Source organism: Equus quagga, chromosome 9 (assembly GCF_021613505.1).
Source record: "Equus quagga isolate Etosha38 chromosome 9, UCLA_HA_Equagga_1.0, whole genome shotgun sequence".
In the NCBI taxonomy this organism is placed as follows: domain Eukaryota; kingdom Metazoa; phylum Chordata; class Mammalia; order Perissodactyla; family Equidae; genus Equus; species Equus quagga.
The window spans coordinates 41,565,632-41,590,942 of NC_060275.1; the positions used below are offsets into that span (position 1 = coordinate 41,565,632).

Below are 25,311 nucleotides of genomic sequence, written 5' to 3' on the forward strand. Positions count from 1 at the left end.
AAATAAACGTCTGTTGTTTAAGGCCCCCATTCTGTGGTACTTCGTTATGGCAGCCTGAGCAGACTCATACAACAGGATTTTTAAAAGAGTCTTTTTTTTATAACTTTAAAAATGAGTCATCATTTAGCAGCTAAATGCCTGAGTCAGTGAGTGTTCCAGGCAGAAGCAGACAGAAGTGAGGAGAGTGTAACGGATGGTATACAAAAAGTGAGGCAGGTGAGGGAACCCTCATGGGACAGTCCAGGACCTTGAGTCTGGCAACAGTTAAGTGGGGGGCAATCACCACCAACAGGCCCCCAGGAGCAATGAGAGGGAGTGGGTCCTAGAACTCAGAAGGGGAGTTGCTGTACAGAGGGAGATGTCTGACAGACGCTGGAGAGAGAGACAGGGGAAGAAATGCCCGGACCTTATTTCTCTCTTTCTCCCCAGTGCCTCCCACTGGCAAAGCCCAGCTAGAAGCCAGAGGGCAAGGATGCCTGTTGAAGCGGCCTTAGAGCAGGGTGAAAAAGGTAGAGAGTTGATATAAAGAAGCAAGTGGAAAATCTCCACCCCAGGGCATATCTGGATTCTTAATAGAAGTACACATTCCTCCTCTCATTTTCTTCAACTTGGCTAATGGGTTGGTGGAGGTCCTGTAATCTGTGGAACAGTGAGTCCATTTCCACTCGCCAATGGACTCGATACAGGTTTCTGAATATGCGTGCTCATAATGCGCTATAGTCAATGGAGCAGGGACATCAAGGATGGTGTGGGGGACAAGAGGCAACGTTTGAGGGCCTCTTGATTAGAGTATGAGTGTGAAGAAGGTCAGAGATCTAGTGACATAGCAAGATCCACCAACGGGAAGCTCAAGATTTATGTACATTGTTGGCGAATTAGTAGAACATTTGAAGGTAGACTGTGACAAATTCAAGATGTATACTATAATTTCTAGAGCTGTGCTGCCGAAAAACCTTTCCATAATGAAAGAAATGGTCTATATTTGTGATAGCCAATTGCTAGGCATTGCCACATGGAGTATAGCCCTAGAGTATTAGGGTTAAGTACAAATCTAAGAAAGAAAAAATAGAATTTTTCCTGGTGCCAAAAAGGAGAGAGACTTTCCCTTTCCTCTCCCCTTTCTTAGAGCATTTACTTTAGAAAACTTGTCATTGTTCATTCTTCCTCTGCCCCTTTCAGATAGGATGTAAATCATTTTAAAACTAAATAAGCCTTTCGCTAGCTTTACAAGCAGGAATGTCTTTCTCAAGGACCTGGGAGCCATCTCTTCGAACATCAAACACGTGAACATCAAGGAAGACAGCACCCGTCTCTCCTTCTCCATGGGTGCCTGCCTCCAAATTGTAACTAGCTACCTGTCCCAGAGATATAAGAGTTTTACTATTTCTTTGAATAAAGGCAATCAGCAAACACAATGGCCACCTCAATTACCAGGTGAATTTAAGATGAGCTGTGTATGACAAATGGTGCTGGCAAGTCTTACTTGAGGACAAGTTACTTGTGAACATCTTGTGAACATGTATGTAATGGGTTGTATCTGTCTGGCTATATTTCTGTCTTTGCAATTTGTTTATAGGTTTCTTTCCGTACTTGCAATTTCCTTAGGGGCTACCTGTGACACACATCACATTCTGGCTTAATGCTTATTGTATCATGAAACTGTTTTCTTTCTCGTCTACCTTTGTGGAGTGTTTCCAGGTAGACTAGATTTTGTTTTTAATGATGTTTCCGCAACAAGAGTAAACAGTTAAAAAATAAACTGGAGGTTTATTTTTTATTATTTAGGTTTATTAAGGAGTATAATTAACAGGTCAGTAGGGGACCTGCAGTGGAATCCTAGAACATGCAACACACCAAGGAGGAAAGGAGCAGAGAAATGAACAGATGGGACCAAGAGAAAACAAATACCCAGATGGTAGGTTTAAACTCATCCATGTGAATAATTGCTGTAAACAGGCTAAAACCTTCCATTAAGTCAGAAATTGTTAAAATGGATAAGAGAGCAAGACCCATTTATATAATTACAAGAAACACACATTATAAAGGTATAGTCAGGTTGAGAGAAAAAGGATCAAAAAGATGTACCATGCAAACACCAAGCCTAAGAAAGCTGGCATGGTGATGAATGTTAGAGGCAAAGCAGATTTCAAGACAAAGAATATCCAGAGATAAAGAGAGACATTCCATAATGATGAAAGGGTCAATTCTTCAGAGAGACACAATAATCCTAAATGTTTTTGCACCTAGTAACACAAGTATAACAAATTTCAAAATACAGGAAGCGAAAGTAGAATGAATTAAAGGGGAAATAGGCAAAGCCACAGTCAATTGGAGATTTATAACATTCCTCTCTCAGCAATTAATAGAAAAAGTGGACAAAAAAATCAATAATGATATAGAGGATTTGAATTACACTTAAATAGAAACCAAGAAATTTTGGTATGTTAAAATTAAATTATCTGGAAGTTACGTAAAACACTTCATTTCTAGGTGATACTTGATAAGCAATGTCTTATTGTATAAATTTTGACACAGAGATGATTAGAATATGTCTGTAGAGATACATGCAATCAACCAAAAGTTGCTCCCATGTGCCTCTTGGATTGGGAGCCCCGGAGTTATGGAAATATCCCACAGTTGTCATGCTTTTGGATGTCTTGATGCACCAGTGTTGTGAAATATTTCTTGATGTGACATTATAGTATAGGCAGAAACTCTGATCTTTTCCCTTGTAAACTATAAGAAGCAACTAAAACAGCCTCTCAACATTGTTTGAATGATTTCACCTCTTTGGGTCAGACATGCAAGCCTTCTTTAGCCCAATCCAACAGGTTCCTCCAATGTTGCTTGCTGGGCAGGGAGAAAACTTCAGTCTTTTAGGAACAAGGTTGCCAGACTTGGCAAATAGAAATACAGAGTGCCCAGTTAAATTTGAATTTCAGATAACAGATAATTTTTTCACTCTAAGACAAACTTACTCTTTTTAGTGTAATTAAATTACTACTCATTATTGATCTGAAACTCAAATTTAACTGGGCATTCTTGTGTCTACTCTACTTAGGAAGGGAAATATGCTCTTCCAATGAGGTTGGTTGAGCTGGATTTAACCAGTTCACAATAAAATACCAAAGTCCAATAAATACCCGCCTTCGGGGTGTTGCCTCCTCCCCTAACCACCAGCTATATTCCTTGTAAAATACAATGGAGCAATAAAAAGATAGGGGCAAACGGTCGCTCTAAAGATCATCTTTTTATTTAAATATTTTAATGATACACATACAAATATAGTCTCCCAAGCAACACATGTAAAAACTAATACAAATCACCCTTTCAGGTACAAAGAAAGCCATTTAGAAACTGTGATTATGCTATATATATACAAGAGACAGGCTAGGTTTTTCAGGCCTGCCCAAGGACGACCTTTAAGACCAAGTTGTGTTTGTTCGGAGTACATAGGTCATATTTACATTTGCACACAGTAGTGATATTCCTGTTGTATACTTGGTAAAATATAACTACTAAGTCTATAATGGAAAAAAAAAAAGCAACAATTACTAAGTAGAGAGTTAAAAATTTGGATCATGGAAGAATGACCTTCATCTTGGCCACAGGCTTACGGTGTCTAAAAATATCTGCCTTTTACCCATTAATAGTCAGTAGGAGTAAAAAGTATAAATCTTTTGCACAACACAATTCAAGTCAATGATATTTTAAAAAATACGTACAAAATGAATTTTTAAAGATTCATTTCCCTAGCAAAATATCCTGAAAAATCACGAAATTACATAGTCTTTAAAATTTATGAAAATTATTTTGCTATGGAGAATATTTATATAAATTATTATGGATATGCACAGATACTTTGAAACGTGAAATGGATTATTTTTTCAAGGAGCAATAAAAATACAATCTATTTATTTGTCCAAAACAGCCAAATCACTTTTAAAAAAAAGGGGCGAGGATGTTGTACAAATTCAGGTCAATTATATAATATTTAATACCCCTGTAGGAAGTCATGACCAGCTAGCCAATGACTTTGAGACACAGAATAACATCAGAATTTCAAACTCATAATTATAAAAATTATAGGGTCTTTCAATATTTTTTGCAATTGTAGATAAAAGAGAGTAGCTTCTAAAATTCAGTTGTATTCCACAAATATTGATTTGGCACCCACGTTAGGCAAAGAGGATATACAACAGTGAAACAGGCACAGTTCTTACCACAGTGTACATAGTCTAGTAGTTAAGTCAGCTGTACTAAATTAGAAGATAATGTACCCTGAGGGTTTTTTAATATCATACTATTACTATAAAAAGTAAAGTGATTTTATATTTATAAATTTCTCCCTGGATTATACAACTGCACTTGAGGTGTTCAATATTTTCATGATTACTGAGAGACAAAGGGAAGGTATAATGCTGTTTTTAAAGTCATACAACACACACACACGCACACCCACACACAGAGTCACATGCACACACATAGTTACATGCACAGAAACATACAATGTGTGTGCTTACCATGTCAGTATTGCAAAATTCAGTCAATTTACCACAGACTGAAAGGCCTCTAGTCTTATGGAAAACAAGAAAACAAACTGGTTGCCCAGACTGTGCGTGTAATCTTTGGATGAATGAATTATTGATGATCTGCTAGGTGCAGTAAAGTACGGAGTACAGAACAGCAGGGTTAAAGGTTAACAGGGTGAGCAAAGGGGCCCACTCAACCTCCTGGGGGCTCTCCCGGATGGTGATGAACTGGATACTCTGTGTTCATTTGGTAAATTCTTAGAAGCCCGATTTACTCTATTTAACTTGCTTTGTGAATATTGTTTGGCCATTTGCCACTAAAAGGCAATTAGGACACAGCACGACCACTATACCCTTGGTAAATCCTGGAGCATTTTTGAAGTACACTCCTGGAAGCTGAGACAGTGAGGCCCTTGGTGTGTATGTAATTAAGTAAAATTTTAAGCCCAATGTCTGTGTGCCTCTTACGGCTGTAAGACTCCTGAAGAGCCAGGTCCATTGAAAACATGCAGTCAGTCCCTGCTGGGTAAACTCTGGGTCAGGCTGTGGCTGACTGCTGCTTAGGACTAAGAGTGCTGGATGGTGCTGTGCTTGGAGACTCTGGTGGAAGATGTGGTTACAGTAGAATGAGAATGACCAGACTCCTCTAAACTGAAATTTGGAGGAGGGCCAGTGACTCCAGCTCCAGAAACCACAGTCTTTCTGGCCGTGACAGAGGTTTCAGCAGGAATTTGGAAACCGGACTGCAGAGCGGAAGCAGGTGTTAGCACCCTTTCCGTCACTGTCACGTTCTGGCCTACCGCTACACTGGGCATGGTCAGAGTGGGCTGCACAGCCGGGCTGGGGGCAAGGAAGCTCTCTCGCTCCCTGACCATAACATAATGTGCATCTGGCGGCTGCTGAGTGCCTTCCAGAGGACCAGACACCCCCCCGTTTGGCTGAATTATTCTCTCGGTAACCGTGACATTACCCTCACTAGCATAATGCTGATCTACCAAGGTAGAAGCTGGAGCATACACCCGCTCTGTCACAATCAGGCCCTGTGGCTGGCTAGGACCCAGGATCATAGTACTTGGTGGCATGGTGGAGCCTGTGGCATAGGAAGTTTCTTTCAGTATCACATTACCAGGAGGCAATGGATCAGGAAGTGGTCGAGGCACCTTTTGACCCTGCCGAGAAGATACAGACCTTTCAGTGACTACTTCCTGAGTTACTTTCTCTGCATTTGCTTCATGCAAGTGTTCTGGAACTTGAAAGCTACTACCAGAGGAGGAAGCATTCTCTGAATTAACCTTAGTTTGCTCATAGAGTGAATGGGAAGCTGTCTTCACACCTGTTTCTCTCACAGGTTTTGGCTTCTGCTCAATTTGCATATCTATATTTATTTTCCGACCCACACAAACTTCAGCTAGTGTCTTGAATTTAATTCCTAAATCATCTAAGAAGCCATCATCTAGTTCTCCTTCAATAAAACTGCAACAGCCAATGGAACCATGTAGAGATTCAGTTTCTTCCTGAGAATAAACCAGAAGGCAATCTTTGCCCAGGTGAACGTCATCTTCCTCAGTGTAAGAGGCCGCTTTCTAAAACGGAAATAAAAACAGACACATAACTAGTGGCACAACTTCACTTAAAAACAAGACTCTATATTCCTGCTCAAAATGCATAACCTGAGTCTAATTATGAGGATGCATCAGAGAAACATAAACTGAGGGGCATCCTACAACACGACTGACCTGTATTCTTAAAAAATATTAATATTAAATGCATGGGGTCGGCCCCATGGCCTACTGCTTAAGCTCAGTGCGCTCTGCTTTGGTGGCCCGGGTTTGGTTCCCAGGCACAGACCTACACTACTTATTGGTGGCTATGCTGTGGCAGCGTCCCACATATAAAATAGAGGGAGACTGGCACAGATGTTAGCTCAGGGTAAATCTTCCTCAGAAAAAGAAAAAGAAAAAAAATTAATATTGTGAAAAACAAAGAAAGGTGGAGGAGACTGTTTCAGATTAAAGTAAAGTGTCAAGACAACTAAATGGAAAGCAGGACCCTTAATTAGGTCCTGGACAGGAAAAAAAATAGCTATAAAAGACATTATTGTGATAATTGGCTAAACTGAAGGAAGGAATATATGTGCTATTGTTAAATCTCTAAATCTGTTCACTGTAACTGTGGGAATGCAAGAGAATGTGCATGCGTGGATGCGTGGGTGTGCACGCGTGTGGGTGTGAGAGAGAATGGGAAGGCAAACAGCAAATGTGGCAAAATGTTAACATAACAATTGGGTAATCTGGGTAAAGAGTATACAAAAGCTTAAAAATTCCATTATTCTTGCAAATTTTCTGATACATTTGAAACGATTTCTGAATTAAGTTGTGCACACATACATAACCAAGAATGACTGGAACAGGATTAGCATGGAGAAAGAAAACATCAAAATAAAACAAACAGGGCACCAGCATGGAGCTTGGCAGTGAGAGAGAAGAGGGAAAAATGATTTCCCTTGACATGATCTCATCATGTCTCTGTCAAGCTGATCCCTGGGCTGGGCAGGAGATGGTATGAAAGGAGGGTGGAAGGGAGCAGACACTGGGGAAGGGCTCCAGTAACTTGCAACCATTTAGAAGATAGGGGACAGAAATAAACTGGCCTCCACGGAAGCCCACCCCCTACTCGTCTCAAGTGTCCTTCAGATGCCTGACACCCTGACTCTGCCCATCCCCAGGCGGGACACAGGGACCTTGTTCTCAAGAAAGTCACTCAGCCTGCTTCTAGTTTCTAATTCCAGGCAAGAGCTACCTGACTGCATCTCGTCATCTTCCCTCATAATTTTTTGTGAAGCCATGTACTCTCATTCAGAAGAGAGAATTTAAACGGACATAACAGATTGTGTTTTTCAGGTCACACATTCTCTCCCCACCACCAGGCCCAACCCTATCAAGCCTGCTCCTGCACAGGGATTATACTTTCTGACCCACTCATATCTGGTTTAGTCATGTGACTCACTCTGGCCAATGAAATGGGAGTGAGGAAAGGCAGCGTCTCTAGGAGACACTGCCTGGTTCTGCAGTGCTGTTCCCTGTGGCCCAAGGACAGCAGCTTTCCAGGCACAATCTGCTCCCTTGACATGACATTCGCCTTGGAATGCAGATGACATGGAGCAGAGCCGCATGCATCAAGTGGTCAAAATATGAATGGAAGTGAGAAATAAGCCTTTGTGAGAAGTAAGACTGTGGAGTCATTTATTATTTCCACTGACTGACTCGGTGGGTCACGTCTCTTCCTCATTGCCTGGAAGCATTCTTTTAAAAAAAACAAAGTCCCATTTGGATCCAAGGCAATCATTACCCTAATAATACCATATTCATATATAAATTTTTTTTCCCCTATACATAAAAACAAATCCTTACCTCAGTGAAATAATTTCTTAAGAACTCATCACTCAGGGCCACGGCAGCTGCTTCAGCTCTGGTCATGTCTCTGGAAGCCCCTATGGTTCTTGTGGTCGTAATGGTTTCGGAGTCTATGACTCTTGTTAACTTGGTAACCTGGGGGGGGTCAACAGAAATAAGGCGTCTGCATTCCTTCCATCTTCCGTCCACCTCATGCCCTTTGGTATAGGAAGAAGAGCTACTTCCTTTGGTGATGGTCTTGGTTGTTACACCTCCTACTCCATTGCTTACATGCACTCCGTGATCTGCCGCCACAAATGAGGACACCACCTGTGAGAGCAAATACAGTTGAGAACCGAGTCAGAAGGATGGAGCGTCAGGATGGGTGGTAGAAGGATCTGAGCTAAGTGGGCATATGAAGGGAATAAGCTGTCTACACAGAGGCAAATCAGGAAAAATATTTTGGGTTGAATAACTTCCATTTGAGTCTTCTGAAGATCCCTATTCTACCTTCTTGTTTTGTTAGCTGATTGTAACAAAAGGAAAAGACAAAAATGATTTAAATATGGTCTCAGTTCATTTGCTCTATTGGCACCAATGGCATTTCAACTTTCCTCTAGTTTGATGCATCTTCTCCAGTTATTAAATCTTTATTTTGTTTTTCTAGGTGGACACATAGAGGCCCCAAATAAAGACTAGAACTCCAAGCCTCCACTGCTTCTAGGTCTAGCCAGATGACTAAGTTCTGCTTAATTTAATTTCAAGAAGAAATGGTACATTCAACTTCTGGGAAGTGTTCTTCAAAAGCATTCCTTCACTTTTCTCCTATCTGCTGGTTGGAATGTGGGGATACTAGCTAGTGTCCGGTCCATTAGGACAGTGTGGGAATGAAACTCATCCATGCAGGAATAGCAAGAAAGGAGGAAGCAGGGGTCATGTTGTGGAGGCATCATCACATTGGTCCTGGATGGCCCAGGGTTATTCTTAAGCCACCGTTATGCTGAGTTCTCTGACACCTGATGCTAAATCATATCCTATTAGACACGGTGCTCACTGTGGATGCTGATGAGACACCCAGTGTGGAGATGCAATAGAGAGAAAATGGGAGAGGGCTATTAAGTAGATAGGAGAGGGGATTTTGCAACGTTTTACAACTGTTATGAGGTTGTAGGCACACCTCTGCCAACCCTATGTATCGAGGAGAATGGCAATGGAAAAGCATCTAGTTGAGAAAGGTTGCCCATTTAATATTGGGAGCAAAATTTCTATCCTAAATCCCTACACACTTTTGCTCTCTCTCACCTTTGTTGTGCTTTCTCTGTGTTACTACTTGACCTTTTTCTTCCATTCTCTGTAACACAGGACCTGTCACAGTAGAGCAAAGCCACTTCAGCTCTGCCCTGGCAACAAACACAAACTATACTGTCCTTCAAACCCTTTGTTTAACAAAGGCATATCCATGAAATCTGTAATGACCATTTTACTCTCTCATGACGAAAAACGTTAGAAACACTTCCCAAGGACCCTTTAACTCAGAGAAGAAGACAAGTTACATCAATATGTGATTATCTGACCTTGTCTTCAGGTGGCGCCCCTTCATTATTCCAAGGATGCAGCATCTCTATAGTGCCGGGGATGGGTGTGAAGCCTTTGGCGCCCTCTCCACAATGGCACATCAGCAGTAAAAGCGGTACAACTGGACAGAGACAAAATTGGGTGCAGAGGAGGTTAGTTCTGACATATTTCTAAATTCATATTGCGTAATTTTGCAATGTGTGTATCTCTTCCTGGAGTTCAGTCTTTGCTTATTTCCAGCCCTATTTTTCCGATTTTCTTTTCTTCCCCTGATCCAACCTCATCAAGCTTGTTTTGGGTGAGTTATACCAAAGCCTGAAGGCAGGATGAGGGAGTCTCACAGATTCAGAGACCACGTTCATCACGGAGGCTGTCTCTGGTTACCGAATGGAACACCAAGACTGGATTCAATAGTATCCAAATCATCAAAACCAACTTCAAGACTTAAATTTTCTTTTAAATCACTTTAATTTTTAATATGAGAAAATTCACTATCTAAAAAATATTTATATATGTGTTAAAAAAAATCAAAAGCTCCTAAGGGTAGGAAAATGTTAATATATTCAAATATTCTAGAACATTGGAACTTCTATTAATACTTTACCACTTCACCCTACAATGGAATTTAGCACAGGGCAGGACTCACTGAGGTTCCAATTAACCTTTGAATTACCTAAATACTATTTTCTAAAGCGCTTCTACCTTAAAAACCCTTAGAATATATATATAACATTTCATCTAGGATTCAATCAAATTTCAAAACTCCCTCCTTAAATTTTATTCTACCTCTAGGAGGAAGTGAAGGCCCATGCTGGGCCCGTGATCAGTGTAGTAAAGAATTAACTACACCTGCAGCAATCCACCCCAAACTAGCTTTCATGGCCACTCCCATTTGGCAGCGTCCAGTGATGAACTGACTACCCTCTAGATTCCTTTTTATGTAAAACAGTTGACAGCACCTACTGTCAGTGATAAAAAGATTGAAATCAGCTAGGGGCAATTAAAGAATTTCAACAAATTCAACAAATACTTATCAAATGTCTGCATGTGCCAAAAGGCATATTAGGCCCCGGGGAATATGAGATGAGAAGGCAGTGCAAGGAATCCCCGGGTAAAAGATTTGGTCCCAGCTCCAGCACCTACTTCCCGAAAACTTGGTAAGCTGAGACAAGTCATTTACCATCATGTGTCTGTACTTCACCCTTAAAATAGAGATGACGGTGGAAAAGTACACTGCAAACTGTTGAGTGCTGTGCATTCAATGGCACATCTACTAATGGCTTTGACAAGCTCCTCCTCTGTCTTTGCAATAGCTGAGTCCTCTGCCCATGTTCAGTGGTCAAGTGGAGTGGTATTCCACATGACCCCAGGCTGCAATTCTTGGTTCTTTCATGAAAGGAAACCCCAGGTCTTTGGAGGGCATGCAGGGAAGGCAGGTGGTTGTCAGTGTTGGGGAGCAAAGTGCTCAGAGGGTCTGTCTATTGTTGGAGCTGGTGAAGGGCCAAGTCAAGAAGAGGGTATCGGGAGGTGGAGCTCTGACACGGTGAGTGTGCAAAGCAAGGAACCATGGGGATAAGCTGAGTTTTTAAAATAACCTTGTATCCATAACCCAAATTCTTGCAACAAAAATCTTTTCTGAGCCTCCTATGTGCAAGGCACTGTTCTGGGCACTGGGCAGTGAAGAAGAGACAACATCCCTCCATCACAGAGCTATCAAACTGGGGACACCAACAAGGTTTCTGTTACAAGGGTGTTGAAGAGTATGCCTAACAACCTTGGTTATTTTAATCAGCAAATGATTCATTTTTATAAAACAAAATTCTGAAGAGTGCTACAATAACTTTTGGTGAATTTATCACTGATCAATGATTATTCCCCTATTCACCCTCAAAAGTGTTCTAGTGTAGTTAAAGAATAACTCTAAAGAAATCCATGACCACTACACTAACACAGCACGAGTAGTAAGTTATGACTCTAACGAGTAACAAGTAAGTTACTAAAAGAGCCAAAGAGTGGCTTTTAAGACACTTACGTAGCAAGAGCAGAAGAGCAAAAATTATTAGCGCGATTGCCGCAGGTCCCAGGCCAACATAGGAGTCACGCAGTGCTTCTACACAACCACCGCCATCCAGACAACTGCAAACCGTGAGATCAAGGGTCTGCTTCTCAGGGCAACTGAAGCCCTGACGATCTGAAATCAGGAACTGAATTTCACTTCTCCCAAGCTTTCGTTCGCTTTGTTGCAGTAACACACTGGTACCTAGGAGGGCAGGAGGCAAAAGGAAATAAAAATGAGCAATTACCATGGAAGGGGTGAGATTAAGTTACAGAAACATTCTTTAATTGCTAATAATCTTTAGCTCCAGTTAGTTTTATTCTTCCTCAACTTCTCTATTGAATTCACACTAGGTGCTTCACAAAGTTAGTGCAGACACTCCAAACAGGCAGGTTAATAGCAAAGGATTGGATTTGTACACACCTTACTTTTATGATTAATTTTAGCAAATACGTGTGGTCTACCAAATGCTAGGAACTGTTCCATGTACTGGGAATAGAGTGACAAACAAGTGGTGAGTTAAGTGACATTTCCGATGAATGGTCTTTATTTTACCATTTCTTTAAAAAACTTTATTAGGGCAATTTTCAAACAGACAGTAATAGAGAGAAGAGCACAATTAACCCCCATGGTATCCATTTCCAGGTTTAGTAATTTTCAACAATGGGCCAATCTTGTTTCATTTAGTCCCCTCCTTTTTGTTCCCAACACTGTATACTCAACATTTTGAGAAATTTCAAATCTACAGAAAAGTTGAAAGAATATTACAATGAATATGATATACCCTTCACAAATTGTTTACATTTTATAACAATACTTTCTCTCTACACACACATTTTTTTCCCTGAACTCTTTCAAGTTGCAGATATCATGACATTCTTCAGCATATACCTTCTAAGACCAAAGGACATCAGCCCTCTTTAGAAATTTATTATTGATATACTACTATCTAATATATAACCCATATTCAAACTTTTCAATTGTAGTAATAAAGTCCTATATAGTTCTCTGTTTTTCTCTGTTTTCTTTTTTGATCCTGGATCCAATCAAGGATTAGGCAATTGCATTTAGTTGTCATCCTAGTTTCTGTTAATAATCTAGAACAGTCCTAATCTCCTTTTTGGCCTTTCAGGACCTTCATGTTTTTGGAGGCCACTTATTTCAAAGAATGCTCCAGTTTGAATTTGTCTGATTGTTTCCTCATGATTGGATTCAGGTTATACATTTTTGGCAAGAATATTACACAGGAAGCGTTGTGTGAATGACCTTTCATCTTACTTTTTTTTAAATGTGACTGATGATTATTTCTAAATTTTTCCTTCACATGAATAAAAATAATGACCGGTTTTCATATGAGTAAAAACAATCACTTAGAATAGTTGAAACATTATCTGATACATGTATAACATTAAAAAATAATTTGCCTTCAAGACATGTAAAGACGGATAAATATAAAGATAAAAATGAAGTGTTTTGGGTTTTTGCTTTTATTTATTTTTGGAGTTAAAAGACAGCCTCTTCTCATTTTAAGGTCCAAGTTTTGTGGAATTTCACCTGCACAGCTAGAAATATACTTATTAAATCATCCTGAAAGCTTTGGAGATGTGAGGAAAGCACCTAATCATTCACTTAAGAAATATGAGCTCATAAAAAAAATCCAGGAAAACATGGCCTGGAAGGATATGACTAAATTAACGATTGGTTCTGAGGGGGTAGGTGGGAGGGGACGAAGGACACAGCGGGACTTGTACTTTATCATAAAAAAAGAGGATGACAAATATTCTTTTGTTAACATTCTTTTAATTCTAGGTAGTAGGTACAAGGGTGTCCACCTTATTGGTCTCTGTATTTTAAAATTTTCCCCAATAAATAAAAACAGATAGGACTATTTATTATCATGACAGTTGGCCAATCACCTTATTACGTAACCAAAGAGAAAAAAGCCTGGCTTACAGAATCTTCCCTCTAAAGTGCCTAGATAAATGAAGTATAATCTCAGTGACCTCCTGTTATAACACTCGAACATGTATATCTTTAAGAGTGTTTTGTTTCTAAGACTATGAAAAATTCAAGAACCTATCAAATTCCAACCCCTTTATCTTTAGATAGGAAATCCATTTGTGTGTCTGGAGAGGCAGCACAGCATAAAGGCAGAGACTCCAGAGCTAGTCTAGTTGGGCCCAAATCCCGGCCCCAGCTCCTAACAAGCTGTGACCTTGAGAATACTAGTCAAACTCGGTTTCCTCATCTATATAATGTTGACCACAGCAGGGCCAAACTTCTAGGGTTGTTAATATCACTCAAGTGCTGAGAACAGTGCCTGGCAGCTCCCAAACTCACGTGTTTCTTAGATAAAATAAAAAAGTCTTGGAATCCCAGCAAGTTCAATGCAAAACACATTCACATATCTTAGGCAAAGAAAGGCAAACTACACTCCAGCGTTCAGCTGAGGCGGGAGTCCCAGGCCTCTGTGAGTCCAGAAGGAGATACCATGAGCCAGGAGACCAACCACTGTTCAAGTTTTGATGCCTGTGACTTAATTACCATAAGAAGAATCATCTGGATGTCTGCCCCCCCCAGGGCTCATGCTAGCTGAAAACTTGATCTGGAGTAACCTCAATTAATCAGGACGGTGACTGTCATCCTTAGTGGAGAGAAAATCTGAGTTAACTGAGGGTATAGCTGTCTTCTTCAAGTAAGTACACAAACCCTAAGAAGACTTTGAATTAAGTATAGAAATGTTTAAGCAAATTAAAGACACAGTTTGAATATTTTTGTAAAGAATTTATTTGTATTTGTTGTGTTTATATATTTGTCATATTTTTAGGAAAATTAGCCCTATTAATATGACAGCTTTGTAGCTCCAATTTAACACACGTATAGGCAAACCTGAGAGATCTTGTAGGTTTGGTTCCAAACCACTGCAATAAAGTGAGTCACAAGAATGTTTTTGTGTCCCAGTGCATATAAAAGTTATGTTTACACTATACTGTAGTCTATTAAGTTTGCAACAGCATTATGTCTAAAAAACAATGTACATATCTTAATTAAAAAATACTTTATTGCTGGGGGCTGGCCCGGTGGTGCAGCGGTTAAGTTTGCATGTTCTGCTTCAGCGGCCCAGGGTTTGCTGGTTTGGATCCCAGGTGCGGACCTACACACCACTTGGTAAGCCATGCTGTGGCAGGCATCCTACACTATAAAGTAGAGCAAGATGGGCATGGATGCTAGCTCAGGGCCAGTCTTCCTCAGCAAAAAAGAGGAAGATTGGCAGCAGATGTTAGCTCTGTGCTAATCTTCCTCAAAAAAAAAAAAAAGAAAACTTTATTGCTAAAAAATGCTAACCATCAGTGAGTAGCCTTCAGTGAGCAGCAATCTTTCTGCTGGTGAAGGGTCTTGCCTCAGTGTTGATGGCTGCTGACTGATCCGCGTGGTGGTTGCGGGAGGTTAGGGTGGCTGTGGCAATTTCTTAAAATAAGACAACAATGAAGTTTGCCACATCGATTGACCCTTTCATGAATGATTTCTCTGCAGCATGCGATGCTGTTTGATAGCATTTTCCCCACAGAACTTCTTTCAAAATTGGAGTCAGTCCTCTCCAACCCGGCTGCTCCTTTATCAACGAAGTTTACGTAACAGTCCAAATCCTTTGTTGTCATTTCAACAGTCTTCACAGCATCTTCACCAAGAAAAGATGCCATCGCAAGAAACCACTTTCTTTGCTCATCCATAAGAAGCAACTCCTCATCCGTTCAAGTTTTATCATGAGATCGCAGCAATTTAGTCACATCTCCAGGCTCCATTTCTAATTCTAGCTCTCTTCCTATTCCCACTACATCTGCAGTTACCTCCTGCATTGAAGTCTTGAACCCCTCAAAGTCATCCAGGAGGATTGGAATCCAATTCTTCGAAACTCCTGTTAATGCTGATATTTTGACCTCTTCCCATGAATCACAAACGTTCTTCATGGCACCTGGAATGGTGAATCCTTCCCAGGTTCAATTTACTTTGCCCAGATCCATCGGAGGAATCACTACGTATGGCAGCTATATCCTTATGCAATGTGCTTCTTAAATAGTAAGACTCGAAAGTCGAAATTATTCCTTGATTCATGGGCTGCAGAATGGACGTTGTGTTGGCAGGCATGAAAACAACATTAATCTCGTACATCTCCATCAGAACTCTTGGATGACCAGGTGCGTTGTCCATGAGCAGTAACATTTTGAAAGGAATTTTTTTTCTGAGGGGTAAGTCTCAACAGTGGGCTTAAAATATTCAGTAAACCATGTTGTAAACAGATGTGCTTTGTTGTTCCATTTACAGAGCACAGAGTAGATTTAGACTGGTTTCAATTTAAAGTCACAAGCTGCATTAGCCCTGACAAGAGAATCAGTCTGTCCTTTGAAGCCAGGCATGGACTTCCTCTCTAGCTGTTAAAGTCCTAGATGGCATCTTCTTCCACTATAAGGTTGTTTTGTCTACATTGCAAATCTGTTTTTTAGTGTAGCCACCTTCATTACCGATCTTAGCTAGATCTTCTGGCTAAGTTGCTGCAGCTTCTACATTGGCACTTCCTACTTCTCCTTGTACTTTCACGTTATGGAGACGGCTTCCTTCCTAAACCTGCATGAATCACCTTCCGCTACTTCAAACTTTTTTCCTGCAGCGTCCTCACCTCTCTCAGCCTTCACAGAATTGGAGAGAGTTAGGGCCTTGCTCTAGCTTAGGCTTTGGCTGAAGGGAGTGTTGTGGCTGGTTTGATCTTCTATCCAGACCACTAAAACTTTCTCCAGATCAGCAATAAGGCTGTTTAGCTTTCTTATCACTCGTGTGTTGACTGCAGTAGCACTTTTCATTTCCTTCAAGAACTTTTCCATTGCATTCATTACTTGGCTAACTGTTTGGTACAAGACACCTAGCTTTTGGCCTATCTCGGCTTTCAACACGCCTTCCTTACTAAGCTTAATCATTTCTAGCTTTTCATTTAAAGTGAGAGAAGTGCGACTCTTCCTCTCACTGGAACACTTAGAGTCTGCTGGAAGATTATTAATTGACCTAATTGCAATATGGTTGTGTCTCAGGGAATAGAGAGAGAGATGGGGGAATGGCCGGTCAGTGGAGCAGTCAGAACACACAAATTTACCGATTAAGTTCACTGTCAAAATTTTATGGGCGTGGTTCACGGCTCTCCAAAACAATGACAATAGTAACATCGAAGATGACTGATCACCATAACAAATATAGTAATAATGAAAAAGTTTGAAATATTGCGAGAATTACCAAAATGTGACACAGAAACATGAAGTGAGCAAATGCTCTTGGAAAAATGGTGCTGACAGACTTGCTTGAGGGTTGCCACGAACCTTAAATTTGTATAAAATGTAATTATCTGCAAAGCGTAGTAAAGTGAAGCACAATAAAACGGTATGCCCATAACTGTGTTACTGATTTAGACCTGTGGTTTTAGGTTGAAATATCACTGGTTTGTTTGGTATTGGACCACCGAGGAGAATTTCAGGGTCAATGCACTTCTAAGTTAACTTCACAGGAATTTTGGAGTACAGAGATCATGGGAAGGTTTTCTTTATTAATTCAGATCACTGAAATACACAAAAAGGAAACAATATACTAAACTTACGAATATAGCTTGAAATGTTGAAGGTGTTTAATTTGTAAATTGGACGAAACATCATTCAAAGCCTCTTTAAAATGACTGCAAAAATTGGTTAGACTTAAAATAACAATAAACTTGCAAACTAAGAAAAACTTGGGTATTATATTTGAAACTTTTATGAAATGCACACTAATTGTTTAGATCAAAATAATCTTCTGGATAAGTTTTTCTGCATTCAAAAACTACCCTGAAGGGAACCCAAAAGCTCAAGTCAACAAGGGGGATATGTCCAAGATATGGATATATACACATGGCCATCTGGCATGGGGGGGCCAGTAACTGACACTTCGTTGCGCTGTGTCCCTCACTTATGAGCTTTGTGACTTTGAACAAGCTACTTAACTCTGGGTAAGCCAAAGTTTCCTCAGCTGTAATGAGAAAATAATGTTATTGGATAAGGATTAAATGCAATGATGCATAAGAAGTGCCAGCAGAGTGCCTGGCACATGGTGAGTGATCAATAAATGTTATTTTTAATGAAATTGTTACCATATGTCAAGATTTTTAGATGGCACCTACTCTGATTGCGGTGCTTAGACAGGCAAGGTACTCCTAAACTCACAAGATGAAACAGGTACTTTAAGAACAATTTAGAGAATATCCAGCTATCTCTAAGACATTAGGCCATTTTTCTTCTCTCCTTTTCCGTTACTCCAAATGGGTTATTTATTATAGGCAGATAAAAGACAGTCCGCCTGATGGTCAGAATTTAATTTTATAAACTCCTTTAAAAAACTGTATTGGAAATACACTTTATGAAAAAAAAAAACCACAGCCTGTATTACGAAGATTTTAGATTTCTAACAGTTTAATATTTAAATATGTAGTCCAATGATTTTTCTTACTTTCTTGGTGTACGATCTTCCATCTTTCTGCCATTCCAGCTGGTGTGTCAATGATGGAGAAACTGAAAGGCCAGCTGTATGGGTATCCATCCAGGTCCTGTGCAGTCACGTTCACATGCTGCACGTCGTCACAGACAGTCTGCACTGGGTTGATCAGTGTGGGGCAATTGTCATTGATGTCTTCAACTGTGATAACAATGGTGCCAGTGATGGTTTTTCTGGGATAATCTTAAAAATAGGAAAGAAACAATACATATATTCTGGTGATATTGCTGACAATGCACATAGTTCGAATCCTCTTGCCAATCTGGTAAAGAGAAGGTGCTAACAAATTAGGACATTCCGTATCCTACATATGTTTTCATATTTGGATCAAGTAATCTCTTTTAATGCACTAAGTAGAAATGTCAAGGCTTATCTGTTGGAGAGATTTGGTTTTTCTACAAGATCAAAACTTTGGTGTTGGAAAATAAAATCTAAATACACGTAACCAAGAAACATATCTACTTAATAACTTACCTTCCGATATAGCCACAATCTTAGCTGTGTATGTACCATTGTGGACATATCTGGATTCAAAATCGGGAATTTTTACAAGTCTAATTTCAGATGTGACAGAATTCACAGAGATCCAATTGTCTATATCTTCGAATTTGGCATATCTGTTATAAAACAAACAAAATTAATTTTGGATTCTGGATAAATTGAGAATCTCTAATATCTACAACTCTTTCCAGCTTACTTTTTGCTTCATCATAAACGTTCTTGTTACAGGCCTTAGTGGGGAATGTTTTAAATTTCTTGAAACTATCCTAAAAGTCCCTCCCTTTACTGTATATTACACTTCAGTTGGAACTTTCCTTATTTCTCTAACATACCCAAGACATAAATGCAAAGGCCACATCCCCCTCTAACCCAGGACATTTGCCAGTTGCTCTGCAGTCTGTCCCACAGCTGGTGATCTAGTCTCTCTCAAATCTGGGCTAAACCTTTGGAGAAGAACTTAGTTACCCAACAAGAACTGGTGGAGAAAAGTAGTCTTACATTCTATGGTTTATTGACATATTATCAATATTTTAAAATATCAGTTTTACAAATCAATGAATGCCTTAAATGAAAGTACTTTAAAATTTTGGGGGTAATGTTGATTGTTAGGAGCAATAGGCTTCTTTCGGGTAGAAACAGTTAAAACTGAAAACAGTGCTGATAAAGTGAGTAAAGGAGAGCTAGTGTGGAAAGAGACAGCTTTCGGAGGGCAAGGAGAATGTTCACATTATGTCTCCAGAAATGTATGTAATTTAATACCATTGAGTTTAAAATATAACCCAATACAAATATAGACCAAATATATGAGTATCTTGGTTCAGTCAAATTGATAATTTATTTTCTACAAAGTGTTGGTTTAGGCACACAGGAATGAGTGGCTAATTTATAGCAATAATTATTTATACCGCTATTGTAAAAAATTCCAATTATACACTTGAACTAAATTCTTCTGCCTTTTAATATTTCTATGAGGAAACAATACATTTGGATCTTCACAAGTATGTCTGAATTTCATGTCTGGAATTTTAAAGCTTGGACTTGGTTGCCATCAGTGGTTTCCCACATTCATACCTATAATAAAGGCAGAGTCATAGTAATAACGATCACATTTCACAATGGAATGTTTTCTGCAATCTCATTTATGGAATTTTCTAACTGTTCTTCTCTATTGTGAAAATCAGACATCATCAAAGTAAGACGGCAGCTCACGTTATGTCAAATATCCATAAACAACTGATACATATGAATAATCAGTAAAATAGTAAATTATGAAAAAGTTAAGGGAATAATTCTTCTGTTGTCCTTATCAGCATTTGTAAATACCAACACTAATTACTTAGGTGAACAATGGAAAATAATTTAACTTAGCTGTATCTCTCATTCTTTTTCTGTAAAATAGTAGGATCTAATTGATCTTTCTCAATCTAAAGCTCTATAATTATATGCTAAAGAATAAAAGAAAATACTTTGAGAAATAAAGAAGCATGGTTCATTGTTTTTCCAGGCAAAATATATCTTTTGAAATATTCATAGCTCTTAACAAAAACAGCAGCCAAGGGGCCGGCCCCGTGGTGTAGTGGTTAAGTTTGGCACGCTCTGCTTCGGCAGCCTGGGTTTGCAGGTTCGGATCCTGTGCACAGACCTACACCACTCATCAGCCGCACTGTGTCGGCAACCCATATACAAAATAGAAGAAGACTGGCACAGATCAGGGCTAACCTTCCTCAAGCGAAAAAGGAGGGAGACTGGCAACAGATGCTAGCTCAGGGCAAATCTTCCTCAGCAAAAAAAAAAAAAAAAAAAAAGAGGCAGCACAAATTAACAGCTAGGGGGTAAACAGAAGTTTCAATAGATAGCCACAATATTATTGGAGGGTAATTCATTAGAACATATAAGCCTTTCAGTGGACAGCAGAAGAAATGATCATATGGAACATCCATCCTCAATTCTGGGGATTCAGTTAGGACTGCCTTGTTAGGTTTAGAGCCATGGAAATAAAAACCAGACTAAAAAACTCAAGAGAAACAGGACTGACTTCCTGCACAGAGGGTGGGCAAAAAGGGTCACCAAGACTCCAGAAAACACAGTGGAAGTTGTTTGTTAATATTATTTTGGGAAAAAATTATTTGCTGATGAATTTCATTAAAAGGAAAGAGACACTTGTAAAGGGTTTCCTCTACATTCCCATTCTTGATACAGTTGGCCATGCATCTAAATACAACGTTATATGAAGTACTGGCACCCAGGGGCACATGCCCGGGGACAGTCAAGAAACCAAGCAACTCTGGCACTGATAGCAGAAAGGCACACAAGCTGTGTGTCCGGGTACCATGTGCGGCTTCTTTTAATTCAACCAGAATCACTGTAACTAGAATTCCATAAATAATAGCTCTGTAGAGTTGTCTTTCCATAGTATGCTTCTGAGATGTAAGATGGAAATTAACTTTGCAAATTTCAACGTATCATGCAAACCTAAGGTGTCACTATAGAGGGGGAACAATCCAGTCCCTTCTAGCACAGTGGTGGCATCTAGTAGCTTCTCAAAAATATATTCTGAATAAAAGTCGCCACGATCAAGACACACATTATAAAAGGTCCATCAATCCCTGAACCAAATAGCATGGTTTAAATGAAGATTAATTTCCAAGATTTAGGTACAAATAAAACTGGTTTCACCATATGAAAATACATTACACAACTCTTTTCTTCTTTTTTCCTCCCCAAAGCCCCAGTACATAGCTGTATATCCTATTTGTAGTTCATTCTAGTTCTTCTATGTGGGATGCCTCCACAGCACGGCTTGAGGAGCGGTGCTAGGCCTGTGCTCAGGATCCAAACTGGCAGACCCTGGACCGCTGAAGTGGAGCGCATGAACTTAACCATCAGACACGGGGCCAGCCCCCTATGCAGCTATTTTCTTAACCAAACTTGTGTAGAGTAGAATAAGCAGTAAATTTTATTTGCTCCTTTCTTACCTCTAATACCCTTTCAGGAAATAAGACAGATTTTAGAAAGTTTCTTTCTGAATGTTCTCTTTGCTGCTTTTAACCTTCTCTAGCCAGAACTATTCTGAGGTGAGGGACCCAGCGTCCGCCTCACACTCAGGTGGTGCAGGGAAGGAAGCCTGGGGAAATTTCTCCCTTCCTCTCAGTGACAGGTACAACTCTGGGGAATTTAATCTACAGACCTTTGGGGAATTATAATGTGGAGTGGGAAGAAGTGAAGAGTCCACATTTCATTATGAGTTTTTGAAAATAGGCATTTAAAGTAATTAAAAATGAGGAGATACATTAATAACTCTTACCTTACTTGGGCTAGTTTTCCAGTGTCTTCATCGAAAGCTTCAAATTTTCCAATTATTCGGCTTAAGCTTGCTTTATCCATGCTCTCGCTAGTGCGAATTGAGATTGTGCTGCTTTTAAAATGAATGCCTTCTTTCACATTTTTCACCTTTACCGTGATGGGAATGGATATAGGCTTATATTTATTCTTAACTGATTTGTGAAATGCTGCTTTATTAGTGACAATAATGCTGAAGTTAAGATTCTTTATTTCTTCATAATCTACTTCCTAGAAAGGCAAAATCAAAAGAAATTCTTTTAAAAGAGAAAACAACCAGAACCCACATAGAACACACACACACACACGTGGTTTTAATGTAGACATCATAATTTCACACGTGGGAGATACAGTGGCACTGAGTATTCCAACTCTCATACCAATACCATGCAATTAAAAAGTCTCTGTCAATCTGGAGATTCCTAAATGTTAAGAATGTTTAGGAAGCATCCCTAATTAATTTTTTAAAGGTCAAAATCATTTTAAAAATGTATACTTTTTGACAATTTGAAGTGATTTTTTTTCTTAATGAAAAACATGAATGGACATTTAAGATAAATGAGTATTCCTTAAACTGTGCTCTGTGGGGGTGTTCTGGTGAAAAGGGCCACTAAGCAGTGGCAGCACTGCCAGCTCTGTTCCCCTCACACCGACTTTCACTGCACACTAGCAGAGCAAGAACTGAGACCTCCTGGAGGAAAGATGACGTCTAACTTTGTTAAACCCAGGGCTTTAGAAACTTGTTTAAACAAAGAACCTACCGCCCCTCCTTTCTACCATAATGTCTATTAATATCTGGTTTGCGATTAACGCCATAAAAAATGAACCTTCCTCCAAATATGCTATTCTTTGTGAACTGTGGTATTTAGAAAGTACACTTGATATAATCAGTATATCACTGTATGCATATTTTATGTTCCAATTTGTCCATTTTCTTTTTACAAACTTTTCTATTTTATTCTATGATTTAGATATAATTTACTTAGCCATTCTATTACTGGGCATTTGGAGTACTGGCAATTTTTAAATATAATTAATACTGCTCTGCACATATTTATACAGAGCATTTTTCCTCTGTTGAGCTACATCCTACTACTAAAAGAAGTATCTAGTCAAAGTTTATTTAGGTCCTGTTGCTTTATTCCTAGTGGCCCTGACCATTTAGACGCACTGACCATTTATGCTTATTTCTTTAGTATAACATTACATATATTACGTGTGTTTACATGAATTACTGCAAAGAGGTTCACTTTTGTTTTTGGAAGATTTGTTATGAAATTTCTTATCCTCTCTGTAGGGTTTTTGATGGATAACAACTTTTCCTGCCTCTTTTTTTATATGGGACACTATGGTGTTGGGACAAGCACACAACAGATATGACTACAGAAAATACACTCTATGTTTTCTTTTTAAGTTGCTTTTGCACTTCACATGCTTGTTTTGAAGGCATGATGTAGGCTGGATGAGAAATAAAATCTTCCAGCCACTGTCATTCGTATTCAAAGACTGTGGAAAGCCAAGACAATGCTATAAACAAAAAGAGCTAGGTACTGAGGACATAAAAGCTATTTCACAGTGTTTGTTAAAAATAGCCATGATGCCCAAAGAGAATGGAAAAACTTTCAGCATCAAGAGCAATGTATGCGGGCATATACTCTTATTTTCTTTACAATTGTCAACACATTTTATCATTTCCATTTTTGCTATTTTTAATAGCATTGAAGGTTTTAAATTTATTTGTTAACAAAGCTGAGGCTGTTTTTTGTGTGATGATTCCCTACCTCTATTTCCACAGTTTAAAGTATCTGTCGTTCTCATTTATCTTTTTTTTGACAGCTTTATTGAGGTCTAATTTACCTACAATGAAATTCGCCCTTTTTAAGTGTGCAGCACGATGATTTTTAGTGAACCTATATGGTTTTGCAAACACCACAACTGTTCACTTTTAGAATACTTTCATCACCCCAAAAAGTTCCTTTTTGCCTTTTTGCAGTCAATTCCTACTCACATCCCCTAGCCCCAAGCAACCACTCGTCTGCTTTCTCCATCCATCATTTTGCCTTTTCTAGAAATTTCACATAAATGGAATCATATGATATGCAGTATTTTGTGTCTGGCTTCTTACACAAAATTCAATGTTTCTAAGGTTCATCCAGTAACATGTACCAGTACTTTATTCCTTTTTATTGCTCAACAGTATTCTACTGTATACATACACCACATTTTGTTTATCTGCTCACCAGTTGATAGACGTGGACTGTTAGCAGTTTTTGACTATTATGAATAAAAGCTGCTGTAAACACTTGCACACAAGTTTTTGTATGGATAAGATGTTTTTATTTTTCTTGGGTGAACACCTAGGACTAAATTGTTGGCTCACTGGATAACTACTCTATGTTTAATGCCGTAAAAAACTGACAAACTAGCTACACTATTTTATGTTTCCATCAGCAAATATAGGAGTTCCAGTTTCTCTAGATCCTTGCTGACACTCGGTGCTGCCAGTCTTTTTGACGACAGCCATTCTAGCACGTGTGTAGTGGTATCTCACATAGTTTTAATTTGCATCTTCCCCAATAACTAATGAAGTTGATTATCTTTTTATGTCTGTATTTGCTACTTGTAGATCTTCTTTGTCTAACTTCCTTGCAATGGAATCTGATTATTGCTTTTCTAATTTGGAAGCAATTCTTTATAGAATTGAGACAGTAAATTTGTAATTTTCTCAATCTGTTGCTGTTATTTTATTTTTTTTTAATTTTTAATTTTATTTTTTTTGAGGAAGATCAGCCCTGAGCTAACATCTGCTGCCAATCCTCCTCTTTTTTGTTGAGGAAGACTGGCCCTGAGCGAACATCCATGCCCATCTTCCTCTACTTTATATGTGGGATGCCTGCCATAGCATGCCTTATGAGTGGTGCCATGTCCACACCTGGGATCCGAACTGGTGGATCACGGGCCACTGAAGCAGAATGTGTAAACTTAACAGCTACACCATGGGGCTGGCCCCTGCTATCATTTCAATACTAATTTTACTATTTTTTGTCCATGCCCCCTTTGGTAGAAATAACCATATCCCTTTTTTTGCTACCACACAAATACTTCTATTCTGGCACTTCCATCATTTATCAGTAAGTGAGTGCTTCTCCTTATGGCTGTTATTGGCTTTTCATCTCAAGCATCAAGCATGGTTGCACCTATAATCAGTGACTAAAAAGTATGCTTACTTCTACATAAGCAGATATAGATAGATATAATAAATAAAATCTATTTTGTCTCTGATGCCATTATCCATTTCTTCAATAATCATAAAATGTGTCTTCCCTTTAAACACGCGGTAATCTTATTCTAG

General features: G+C 39.1%; 1 protein-coding gene across 1 annotated transcript in view; it reads right to left on the reverse strand.

Moving 5' to 3' along the window:
• Window positions 1-3,230: 3,230 nt before the first annotated feature.
• The window catches only part of DSG2 (desmoglein 2), a 49,222-nt gene continuing 27,141 nt past the window's right edge, over window positions 3,231-25,311 (reverse strand). Inside the window, exons 9-15 of the mRNA XM_046671395.1 lie at window positions 21,925-22,190; window positions 18,594-18,736; window positions 18,075-18,302; window positions 11,532-11,759; window positions 9,499-9,620; window positions 7,943-8,254; window positions 3,231-6,115 (exon numbers count right to left, since the gene is read on the reverse strand). Coding sequence (XP_046527351.1) covers window positions 5,099-6,115; window positions 7,943-8,254; window positions 9,499-9,620; window positions 11,532-11,759; window positions 18,075-18,302; window positions 18,594-18,736; window positions 21,925-22,190 — 2,316 coding nt within the window. The 3' untranslated portion in view covers window positions 3,231-5,098. The remainder of the gene's footprint in view (window positions 6,116-7,942; window positions 8,255-9,498; window positions 9,621-11,531; window positions 11,760-18,074; window positions 18,303-18,593; window positions 18,737-21,924; window positions 22,191-25,311) is intronic.